This window comes from Crocodylus porosus, unplaced genomic scaffold (genome assembly GCF_001723895.1).
Source record: "Crocodylus porosus isolate Cpor-Errol unplaced genomic scaffold, CroPor_comp1, whole genome shotgun sequence".
Lineage (NCBI taxonomy): Eukaryota > Metazoa > Chordata > Crocodylia > Crocodylidae > Crocodylus > Crocodylus porosus.
This window is the reverse complement of record NW_017728926.1, coordinates 3,268,777-3,281,996: the sequence shown is the minus strand read 5'-3', so window position 1 is coordinate 3,281,996 and position 13,220 is coordinate 3,268,777. Positions and strand designations below refer to the sequence as shown.

General features: G+C 43.6%; 1 protein-coding gene across 1 annotated transcript in view; it reads left to right on the top strand.

Annotated features, from left to right (window-relative positions):
- Window positions 1–11,028, top strand: part of AJAP1 (adherens junctions associated protein 1) — an 81,981-nt gene extending 70,953 nt beyond the window's left edge. The window contains exon 4 of the mRNA XM_019541188.1: window positions 5,005–11,028. Within this exon, the coding sequence (XP_019396733.1) occupies window positions 5,005–5,026 (22 nt within the window). The 3' untranslated portion in view covers window positions 5,027–11,028. The remainder of the gene's footprint in view (window positions 1–5,004) is intronic.
- Window positions 11,029–13,220: the final 2,192 nt, after the last annotated feature.

Here is a 13,220-nt window from a genome sequence, read left to right as displayed (position 1 = left end):
TTCAGATTAGTCTAACCTGTGTAGATTGAACCAGCAAACAAGTGAATAGACATTGACTTTTGATTCCAGAAATGCAGGCACATGCTTGTAGTAGCTCAGGCCAGAAGCCAGGGCATGCTAGGGCAAGTGCTTGGCTGGAGAGAAACTGAGCTGGGGCAGTTGGGGGAGGGGTGGGGAGGCATAGCCAGGCCCCCGGCATGCTGAGTACTATTGGAGAGGGGTTTAAGTCACTACCCTGGCATGCACAGCCCCCAGTTGGGGTGTACCTGGAGGGGAAACAGCCCCTGCCAGGCATTTCCCACCCTCCCCACGTGCCGCTGAAGTACTTGGGGGCATGGCCAGCCCTGGGAGCAGCCTCAAACAAAGGGAAGAAGGAGGGGGGCTTAATTCCGCCTTCCCTCCCCTGTCCCACCAACATGGACCCAAGCCAGGGTCTGCTGGGCTGGGATGGAGCAGCCGGTGTCAGGATTCCCCCAGTTCACTGCTGCAGTGGCAGGGGTGGTGGTGTGGCTGGACACCAGCCAATACGGGCCCCTGAAGTAAAGGGGGCAGGAAGGGGGTTTATTCCCCTCTCCCTCCTCTCTACCTCTAGGAAGCCCAAGCCAGGGACTGCGTGAGTGGGTGTAAGCAGCAGAGCCTGGGGGCTGGCAGACCCTGGCTGTGGACCCCGGCTACATCTGGCCATGCCCGTGCCACTGCAGCAGTGTGGGGGGACCCTTACATGGGCTGTTCTACCCCAGGTGGTAGGACAGGGGAGGGAAATTAAATCCCACTCTGTTTCCCTGTTCATTTAAGGCTGCTGCAGGGGCTGGCCATCTCCCCTGCCACTTGAGCAGTGAGCGGGGTCAAATGTCTGACAGGGGCTGCTGTGGCCCTGCCTGGCAGACCCCGACTGGGGTTCATGCTGGTGGGACAGGGGAATAAACCCCTTCCTTGCCCCCTTCGCCTTAGGGAGGCTGGCATCTGGCCATGTTCCCACCCCTGCTCCAGCTAGAGAGCAGAGGAGCAGGGCCAGTCGTGCTCCACTGAAGCAGACAGCACAGCACAGCCCAGGGCTGCAGAGTATGCTGGGATGCTGGGGGACTCTGATTTAACTTAAACCAGGAAGGGGTCTCGGACAGAAGTTCCATAAACCAGTGTGACCTCAGTCAGTTAAGTCTGATACTACATTCAACCAAGTTTATCTCAAACCAGTTTCAGCCATTTTGAAACTGGTTTATGTGCACTGAACTTCTGTTCTGTTACAGGTTTAAACCAGTTTCTGATCACTTAAACCAGTTTATGTGCAACTTCTCTCCCTTCTCTTCCTAGCCATAGAGATGATTTTCTTTTGTGTTAAAGCCCAGTGCAATGATATGCATTTCCCATTGAGTGTGCATAGTGTCCAAAAACAGTGCCTCTAGAGGGACGTCCTCAGCATCATCCCTACTCTACTATCAACAGAAATAACCAGTCAGGGGAAAAAAGAGGCAAACCAGTGTCTTAATGTTCAGAGGGGTTTGTGGGGGAGACCCTGCTGATTTGGGAGGGTAGTTGTTGTATTTTAGATTAATATCAATCATTTTAAAGATTTAATTAAGGTTTGATAAGAGAGAGAGACTATTTATCTCCTGTATAACTATTAATCCTCTATAACTATTTTAATAATGGTTTAGTATTTAGCGTAGAATCTTTTCTTGTTAAATCTAAATTAAACACATTCTGGAAGCATTTAACTTAAATTCTTATGAAAATTGCATTTACAAGCATAAGCACATGTACTTGTCTTGCAGGCATACACTTATTCATGCTCAAGTGAATGCAGAACTGCACACACAGATACATCACAGACTATACATACAGAGCTCATGACTGCATACATACATATTCATAAGCATGTGTAGTCACTTCAAGACAAATACATGCCTATATACACAGAGATGGAAAAACACATCTAGGCCTGTATCATCTTTACAAATACACGTGTGAATACCAGTCCTTATTTTTGCTAATTCATACATGTGCTTTTATGCAAACCACATATGTACATAGAACATAGGCTGTTCTTTCGTGGGCATATGCACAACGGGAGGCAATTGTGTCCTCAGAGAAAACTTAAAGAACACTGTGTAGTGAGAGATCTTTAAGACAAGGACAAATATATAGCTTAAGAGAAACTTCAATAGGAACTCTGTGCTTTTGATGTTTAACCAATTTTCTATTGATTTCTTTAGGGCATTGAAACTTTAGAAAATCTTGTTAGAACTCATCTTCTTTTTCTCATTTGCTGGGCCACTCAATAATTTTCTTAGCCAGAGCATGAAAAGCACTAGAATTCAAGGACGATCAAAAATAAATTATGTTTGGGAAAACATATTGAGGAGATAAAAGTGTAAAATCAGGAATGCCCAAGCCTCTTATTTGTTCCCACTACTTGCCAAAAGCCTCTTCAGCTACCCATTGATAGAAATCTGCCTCCTTATTCAAAAGTGTTTCCCCCAAAACACACTGAGACATGAGAGTTGCAAAGCTGAAACTTCTCAAGAGATGGTGAAGTGGATAAGTCAATCTCAAATGCTTATTTAAAAATAATGAGCACAATGCATCAATCTCCAAACAGGACTACGCAGGGCTATAGGGAATGAAGTGTGAACTATATCAACAGTCAGGAACTCACATCAGGTGCAGAGCCACAGGTAGCGAGCCCTGATACTTTATCTGCTGCTGCCCCTACCCCAGTGGACTGTAGCCCCCAGACTGGACAGATATAGCCCTAAGGGGCTTTTTACCACTTGTGAATAAACAGAGGACATTATTCCCCTGGCCAGACTTACTCCTACCACACTTTCTACAACTGAGCCTGCAGTCATCAGTAGAGCAGGAACTGGCTGCTGGGGTACTCTTTGATTGCCAGATCTTTGGCTTACAGGTGCAAAGTTGGGCTAAACATCAGCTTCCTGTCTGACCCTGGAGCCCAAACCTTAAGAACATTATCCAAACTACCCCAACTTCTGCAAGTTGCAAGGTTGGGCTGAAAATCACATGGCAACGTTCCTTTTTGAGACCTGCCGCTCTGTCCAAGAACACTGTCAGGAAAGCTTTTTGCTAACTGTTTCAGTAGTCGTGTTATTCTTAGCATTATGACTGCTACCTGCTGGCTCTTGTTCACACACAAGGGCTTCAGCCACTTGTTTTTGCTAGCTTCTACAAGCCCTAGGGAGCCGCAGAATCTGTCAGCTCTGGATGTCATGATTGCCCTCTTCCTTTACTGAGGATGACTCAATTTAGTAGTCTATGAGGGCAAATCTACCTTGCCTTTTGCATTTATTGCATAGATTTTCCTTCTGAGGCAGCGTCCCTGAGCAGTAACTGATTCTTCCTCCTGTCACAGTGCAGCCCTCCCCCAGCCAGCCAATATGACTTTAATAGACTCAATTTACTCCTACAGTCATGAGTCTAGCAGCCAGGTTACATTTTTCTTCACAGGAGGAGCCTAGAAGGAAGGTAGCCATTGGAAGTGAGTTAGTATTGTGCAGCATCTGGAGGGAATGTGACAGCAAGCAAGTAAATGAAGAGGTATGCATTGTGGAGGCAACAGCTCTGTAGTTAATGAACACAAGAGCCCAGTCCATCTTATCTGTGTGATATAGAGTGATTCACAGGCAGTGATCACAGGGGATACAGGTTAGACTTGTGCGAAGCGGCAAGTATTCGGATTCGGCCAATTCAGAGGACAGTGATTCGATTTGGAGATTCGAATCATTGTCCCAAGTCGATTTGGCTGAATCAGATCCAAAAGATTTGGCACCGCTTTGGAGATTTGGCCATAGACTAAACAGGGCAGCTAACAGCTGCCTCCAGCTGATAGGTTGGTTGGGGGAGGGAAAGGGCGTGGGGGAGGAGGGGAGGGATTGGGGGGGACAAGCTGCCCACCTGGAGCAGGGAGCGTGGGACTCAGGGAGGAAGTCGGGGGGGGGCGCAGGATGCGGGTGCAGCAGTGCTTGGAGTAGGGGGCTTTGTCCTGCTGCTGCTTGCCCAGCTGGGGGGCGGGATGCAGGTGCAGCTTGTTCTGGCAGGAAGGGGGCAAGTGGCTGTAAAGCAGAGCCCCGCTCCCAGCGCTGCTGCACCTGCATCAGTGCTGGGAGCAGGGACTCTGCTCTGCCGCTGCTTGTTAGCTGGCAAGGAGGGACAGGCGCTGCTGCCACTTACCGTGCCAGTGCGGGGGGGGCAGGTGCTGCTGCCACTTACCAGCCAGTGCCGGATGCGGGTGCGGCAGCACTGGGAGCGGGGGCTCTGCTTTGCAGCTGCTTGCCCCCTTCCGGCTGGAGTGAGCTGTGCCTGCATCCCACCCCCCTCCCTTCCCCAGCTGGGCAAGTGGCAGCAGGGCACAGCCCCCACTCTGAACACTGCTGCACCTGCATCCTGCGCCCCCCCTGACTACTTCCCCGAGTCCCGTGCCCCCCGCCCCAACTGGGCAGCTTCCCCAGCCCCAGTCCTTCCCTCCCCCTCCTCAAACCCCAACAGACTTATCAGCTGGAGGCAGCTGTGTCAGCTACCTGTTTAGTCTATCGCCAAATCTTTTCTAACTCTTTTCTGAATCAATTTGGATGCTTCGTATCGAATCAGAGCTTTTAATTGGTCTCCTGATTTGATTTGGATTCAGAGATTCGGTCCCCAAATCGAGCCTAATCTCCGAATTGAATCAGCTACCAAAGCTTTGCACAGCCCTAATACAAACGTCACAGGCAGGGCAATAGTCTATCATTAACATGATGCTTTGCCCCATGATCTGATCTCACTGGGGTGCTTACCAGTTGCTATTTCCATTTCTTCTCCTAAACCATGATGTGCAATTATGCTGAAAGGACACTGAAAGATTCCAGCATCCTAAGAGGACACATTCTTAACTATTGTGGTTGTAAATGGGGGAAAAGAGCACAGCAAAATATACTGTGCATGAATGAGACATCTTGCTAATTTTCCCTGCTATAATTTAACCTCTATTTTTCTTTTCATCTTTAACAGGATTCCGTTGGTGAACCTGTAAAAAACAAAACAGACAAAAATATTAATGGGTTACCTGTACCTACCTGTACCTTCTGTTTACTGGTAGGAGACTAAAAGAGCAGCACTCTATGGGCCAAATATATTTTTATAAAAATGAACATGCCTATAGGTAACTGCATTTTCAAAGAGCGCATTTTTTTGAAGAAGAGAAAAAAATGTGCAAGCAAAGAATCTCTGTGAAGAAGGATGAAGTCGAGAAGAAATGAGGCAAAGGACCGAACATCTGAAGTTTGGGATATGGACTGTGATTCTGAACCTGTGCCAATAATACCATTATGTGCCATGTACTGATGTGAAAGACTTCGCAGCAAGCCGAAGCTAAGTGAATTACACATAGACATATTACAGAAAATAGGGGTGGGGTATCTCTTCTGATAGAGTCAATATTTCTGGTCAATATACATATATACATATATATAAATATATATATATATATACAACACACACACACTTTTTTGTACTGTAGCAATTTTTGAAGATCTTAAATGTTCATTTTTAAAAAAGAATTGTGTCATGGGCTACAAATCTGGTTTCCTTAACATGCTTAGTATGAACTAAATAACCTGATGTTTTCTACTTTGGCAGCTTGCCTTTCAAGCGTATATATTTATATGTATAAAGATATATATACATATACATATATATACACACACACACAAACATATAACACACACACACACACATTTGAAATACATTTTCCGTAGTGAACATATTATTTGTAAGGCTCAGTAACCAATTGATAATGGAGGCTTCCCTGAAGAGGTTTGGAAGGGCTGTGAAAATAACAGTTCTCTTTCCCATGGTGGAATTGCCAGGGGGGCAGCAAGAATGGGAAGAGACTGTCTTTGGCTGAAAGCAGAATTTTATGAAATTGCTCACAGTGCAAATATCAGGTGGTTCTGACAGTTCGCAAGAGAAAAGTGTGCTTAATAGTCTTCTAGGCTGAGCCCAGGAGTATTTTGGTTACAACTGAAAATATGCATTAGGCTCAAATTCACAAAGTGCACTCTTGTTTTTGTGAATTACAACAAAGTCCAAATTTAAACTTCAAAGGAGTGAAGTCTCAGTGGAAACTCCCATGAACGTGGCCACACAGATATTTGCATGCTGACCCCCCCCCCCAACTCAAGTGCTAGTGCTGCTGTGAAACAGCAATGAACTGAAAGAGTGATCTGTGTTTGGAGGGTAAATCGAAAATCAAACTTTGTTCCAAATATCCCAGATATATGCATTGAAGTGGTGTCAACTCCAGGTGAACCTTCATGTGCTTGCCAGGGTTACCAAAAATTATCACATGCTATTCTGGTCCTATAAAAAACCAAGCAAACAACCAATCCATACCTCCAGACCCTCTCCCCACCTTCACTAGAAATGCATGCACCAAAGTGATCAAGTAATCCTAGACCTTGCCAGATTACTGTACAACCTAAAAGATAGGTTGTATTGGATTGCAGGGAACCTGAAAATGGAATCTGAATTCAGCATCTGTGCCATTCATTAGATAATAAATGTTGGGTAGACTTTGCCAACGCAGACAAGTGGGGACAGCGGCAAGAGCTATTGTTACTGAAAGCAAGTTGTAGCTAGGAAGAAGTTACTACGAAAACTGAGCAGTGAACTCTTTTATTTTTTTAATTCGTATGTTGACAAGTTGGATAGAAGAAAGGCCTGAAAACAACTGGAAGTTCCCTTCATTTTGTAGCGCTCTAGGCTCTATCTGTATATTTATCGTGTTATACATATGTGCTGGCCAGAGGTGAGTCTAAACATTATTCTCTCTGTGGAGAGACATAGAACTTCCCACTTTGGAAACCACGTTGCATTTCACTAAACTCCATCTCATCTTACTGTGGGAAGTTATGAGTCAGCCTTTCACACAAAACTCCTGTAGTGCTGAGGGGGGAAAGCAGAGGTTTTGCCTTTCCTCCCAGCTACTGGAAAAACATGGCTGCAAATCTTCCGGCTGGCTTCTGAATGATGAATCCATCTCGGTTGTGGCCAACCCCTCCGATGTGGCTTACTATGAATGTTCGTGTGGCGAATTTTATTGGGGCAAACGCTCCCAGAAATGAATCTTAAAGTCAGATGTGAGAGTATTTGTGGAAACTGAATTTAAACTTCTCTGTGCGGAGCATAAATAGTCACACTCATTCAGTTGAGGGTAGGGGAAAAAAATAATTTGTGAATCCTCTGGCCTATCACAACGAACTGGCACCAGACTGGATCCAAAGACCACCAAATCATTTGGTGCCTTTCTACTGGCTTCAGTGGGTTTGGATTAAGGTGCACATAAATACAGCCCTACACAGCTGTTTGGGAAAAAAATGATGACATTAAAACGTCTTCATACCAGCTCATCTTTGTACCAGCTCAACCAGTTCGGGCACTTTTGTTTTGGGGGTTAATTTTTGACCAAGGGTAATGAGCTATTTTTTAACATAATGACTTACAAAGCAAAACTTGCCATACAAATCTTTCCAGTGGGACTAGGTTCTGATCATTAGTGCAGCCAATAGGGATGTGCTGGGTAGCTAGGTCAAGCCAAAGATAATTAGGTTTGGCTGTCATCTTTAAATAGGAGGGAGCAGAAATAACTATAATCCATGAATATCCACTTACAGTAGCTGATACCTATCCAAGAACAGCTTCTACAACTTAAACGATGTCTCATTGCCAGCATATTTTGGGCAATGTTTGCAAACAGTTTCAGGAGCTCCTCACATTTCTAAAATCTGACCTCCCCCATGCCTAGAGGAGGGCAACCACCATTTGAAGAACGTCTTTTCAAATGTTTATATTAGCTACTTTATTCTTGAATGGACTCTTCTTGCTATTTCTAACTGAAGCATTTACCCCAAGTAGTCTATATGACTAAAGGCATGTATTCTGCCCTCTTTTACGCTTGTACAAACCTACAGAAACCTCAGTGAAATGAATTGCAGTGAACTTAGTATACATTTAGAAGAGCCTAAGTTAACCAGACTCTAGCTCCAAGGTTGCAGGATCTTCCTTGTAAGCCGCCTCCATAAGCAATGGCAATTTGTTGGAATTATGCAGAACAACATTCCTATTCATATATTAAATACCTGACTCACTTTCTGTATTCAACTTCATATGGGAAGTATTCAGAAGAAAGTGGATATGTCCCACATTTTATGTGGCTAATAGTGTATATTACAGCCCTGAAAAACATGATCACTTTTGAAGTCCTCCTGCTTCCTTAGTATTTTCTATCCCTTTCTTATACTACTAGGTGTTTTTTCTTTACAATCTGCTCTGCTCAGCTCTGGAAAGAAATCTTCATGGCCCTGCTCCCTTCCCTCGTTTGGACGTATGGGCCTGACTCCAAGCCCTTTGAAGGCATGGAATGACTGTAACTTTGAGGGGCTTCAAATCAGAAACTCCACTTCCTATTAAGCTGGATCACACACAGAGTCTGGTATTTGGTAAGAAGGACGAGCATAGATTATTTTTTGTCACCATGTATTATCTTACATTCTCCGTTGTGCTGCTTGACATGTACAGTGTTTCTGTCCACCCCAGGCCTTTCAATGGACCTCACAAGTTTTACAAAGCCACCTAACAAATGAGTTTTATATACTTAACCTCCACTTTCCACACCTACACTGACTGCCACAGCACCCACCTACTTACCTCCTTCAACCATACAGTGGGACCAGTTTCCTGAAGCACCCAATCATTTTGTATCCTCTGACAAAATTTTGCTCTGTATTTAAGAACCATGTATATCCTTCAGGTGAAATTTCATTCCTCTTGAGTAGCACCTCTTGACTTCAGGGAGGTTGCTCATAGAGATGGCTTCTGTTCAGCGGATGCATCTACGTAGGATGCTACGTTGCCATAATGGCAAACTATGGCAATGTACCTCATCGCTATGGTGACATAGCATCAGCGGGCACTAACTATGATGCCACCACTACAGCGCAGTAGGGTCGGAAATGACCTGTGCGCTGCCACTACTGCCCAGTCCTGGCATATTGTGGATGCCCCCAGGATGTAGTAGACTATAAGAATGTTGATCTTCATCATCTTTTCTGGGGGAACCTAGCAATTTTTTTTCTGTTTAGCACATCCAGGTAAATGATGTCTCTTGGGCGAAGTAATCTAGTATCAGGTAGATTATTTCAAACATTTCTAGGGTTAGACAAGCCTGTAGGGTTATATAAACCTCCCCAAGTTTTCTACTGTGCTGTATGCAGCTAGACACTTCATTGTATCCAGGTTAGGTTTGCTGGTCTATAATTCCCAAGACCTGTTGTTTTAAAGGTAGAAACATGCTGATTATTGTAGACAAAAAGAGTAAGTGTGCACAGGATTAAATGTACCCACGTGTACTGCCTCTGCAGCACTTAAATCCTGTTTATGCCCTATTTTGAGGGATTAAACAGGATTTCAGTGATGCACAACCTTTGTTACCAGGCCTTTTGCATAGGGGAGAATTTCACACAGAAGGAGTGGGCTCCTTTAAAAGACTTAGGAAAAAAAGCATACATTACCTTCCCAAGTGCTTTGCCTCCACCTTCCCTACACACAACTGCTGTCAAAGACAGATCTTGTCAGATCTTTCCACATTCCCTAACAGAGTACTAAACAATGGCCACAGCAGAATATTATTCTTCCATCTCAGTTGTATTTCACTGGTCTGTCCATCCAACGTGTAGTTCCAGGCCTAACGATGAAAGTACAACGGAAGATTGTTTCAGAAGTACAAAATTAAAGCATAATTGACTAACCTCTTTATTATTAATTCTACTAATCATCATTATTGTTTTTTAGCTGGGCCAGATTGGTCTGTCCTGCACGTTGGAGAAAGTCAGGTGTAATTCTCTTTGTAGTCAGTGGGGTTACACCTGGGTAAAGCAGGTTGAAGTGAGAGGACAGTCAGCCTACAGTATTTACGCGGCATAGTTCCACTTCAGTCATTTCTGTGGCCGTAGATTATAATTAACATATAACTGGCTTTAAACAGTCCGTAGCACCACCTAGTGCACTAAACATACTGTCTGTGCACTAATCATATTTTAGGATATACTTAATAAGCAAGAGTTAAAAAAAGCAAACCATTAAACCAAAACTTGCACGATTAATGTGATTTTGGGTGATTACTTTGGTGCAATCAGTTGATTCAGTATACTGGGGACTTTTGTATTTTATCAGTGTAAACAATGCAGTCCACAGAAACAACCAAAACTCACTGTCACAGAGTATATGAATTTCTCTTCCTTTTACTTAACGTTGCATTGATCCACTTTCAACCATGAGGACTATCTATGTGTATTATATTTTACCCATTGATCTTCTATTTATTTGTATCTGAATAGTTCTTGTGGGTATTCTAATGTAATCCTAATAGCAGTTTGACATCATAAAATATATTTCATTTCCCTCTTTCAAAAATGTTTGAAGTATTGTTATATATTTATGCATCTGTTGAATTTGAGTCCTTACTAGAGTGTTATAAGTAAGGAAGATACAGTTATGGGTGGTGGTGGTGGTGGGTGTGTGGGGGGGTGAATGTTATATTCTGCACTACCATAAACAAGAGGGGCCAAAACTCCTGTGGGATTAACATCCAATAAAAATTTTTGCCAAACAAAGGCAAGGGAGGGAATGTTGACCTCATCTAACTCGAGCAAGATCTTAACTTCATGAGCTTTCCACTTACTCTGCAAAGAGACAGAATCAGTCACTGTGAGACCAGTCAGTGACAGAACAGAAGCAAAACTATATGCACAATCTTCCCTTATTTATAAGGACCAATGGCACTTGCACTTTATCAGAGGAATATTCACATCCCTATGCATGCTGAGCAAACCAAGAAAGAGAGAAACCTGTAGAACCACCAGCAGGAGAGCACTGCAAACACACTGATTGCCACACAGGACTCTAGTGTCCTGACCTTTTGTATGGTTAAAGGAAAAAAAAAAAGCATTTAATCCATTCCCTGTAATTGATGGAAGCCAAAAAAATATAGAGAATAATATTTTTGAGTGGGATGTCTGTTTTTTAGCTGTTATGTTACAAAGAACATGTCCACCCTACACTTTATCGGATGATACAAAGCAGCAGGCATGTTCTTCTGTTTAGATTTCTTTAATTCCCACAGCCCGATTTTCCCCATGAGAACTTTACAAAATCAGCAGTCACATGCCATCACTTTGTATGGATCTCCTTTATAAGGAGCAATTGCAAAAGGCAGATAGCCTTTGTTTGGCAAGGCTAGTGGTACCTGGCCCAGTTCCACTGACACTAGTTTACACAAGCTGAACATCTGGTGTGAAGTTCCTTAACAGCAGATGAGCAAGTTTCTGCAAATACTTACAGAATGAGTCCCTTTATGCCTGGGAGTTGTTCTTTTGGGTTCTATAGGACTTACTCCTAGGAGAAAAAACTACTCATCTTCATGATTATAGCAAGAGGCTCTAAGATCACAGTTTGTATTCTGTTCTGGAGCCAAACCACATTCCATCGAGTGTGTGATTACCATACCTCAAAATGCAGCATTGTGTTCTTTGACAATTTGATTTTATTCATATTCTTTGAGGCAACATCTCTTCCCAATCCTGAGCAAGGAGGTCAGGTCAAATCTCCTGTAAATATATGCAGTCTATCCTGGGAGGTCATGCTTTGCTACAGTGTCATGCTATGGAATCAGAGGTATATATTTCTTGTGAATAGATGAATATATAATAAATATAGATAAGCAACCATATATACTCAAAAAGGATAGTGTTCCAAAGGGATCTGGTGACACTGTGAACAGTCAAGACTGGCTGTTTACATACAGAGCCCTGAGACCGAGTTGTGTTGCTGCATACATGTTTCTTTTATACACACACACACACACATATATATATATACACACACATACCCCCATATATATATATACATATATATATACACACACACATACATACATACACACATATGCAAATTTTAGAACGTTTCTTTCTGGAGTCGTTTGCAGTTTATGTTCCATGGATCTGATTCTTCTAAGTGCTTAGCACCTCCTGGACCAAATTCTGTAAGCCCCATTGTCATGTGATTTCAGTGGGAGCTGAGGGCACTCAGCACCTCCTCGGGTCATGACCTTGACCACACTTTCCCAAAACATCAGAGCTTGGTACTGCCAATGTGGGGTCCTAGCCGTGTGTGCAGAGGTGCATCAGGCATGTATGAGTGCAGGACAGGGAAGCGAGACTCCTTGGAGTCCTAACCACAGCTGCAGCAAAGACTCAGTGAGTAGCTTAGGTGCGAAGTGCTGGACCTGTTGCCCTGGGTTCCCCCACCTGTAAAATGGGGATAATAATACTGACCAAACCTACCTCACAGGGGTGTTGTGAGGATTAATTAGCTGATGTCTGTACAGCTCTTTGAACCTGTAAAGCATTGTATAAGAACTAAGTATTATTACAGCTGTTACACAGTTAATCCTGTAGTATGGAATGCCAAGCTGTCTGCAAATCTGTAGGGACCCTCAGAGATCATAGCTGCATTACTGATAACACACTGATGTCTTGCCGTGATAGATGTGTGCGTCACTCATACCTGACACCAAGGCTGGGTCACAAGCCAAACGTGCGCATCTCAATGCCCAGCACGCGCCATTTCTCAACAACATAGATGTGATTTTCTTTCCAATGCATAACAGACAGAGCAGTTCCAACAAAGAGCTGTGCTGTTCACTATACCAGAAAACTTCTGCTAGTCCCTTTGAAATTCCATTTGGTTCCTTCTGCCCATAAATACACATGATAGCCACCATTTATAATGTTATAAAATCCCCTAAGAGAGATCTTTTCTCAGCCAAGTGCATCTTTAAAGAAAAGGGGTGGGAGAGCTAAGCAGAGATACACACGGGACATGCTCAAACACTTGCCTGAACACAACTGGCAATTTGATTTTAGCCCAAGGCTCTGAAAGAAGTTAGGTTCACTTTTTTTGTACAAAAATCCTGGGGGTCACTCCTCTTCTCAAGCCTGCCAGCAGGGATCGATTGCATCAGCAGAAGTTTGCAGGAGTTTTTCTTTTTCACTCAGAAAAAGGCCCCTGTTTGACTTTAGGTGGGTTTTTTCCCCTTAAATCTGAGCAAAATCTAAACATGGACACAGGGACTTGGTTCTTAATCCAAACTCTCTGAAGTCAATGGGAGT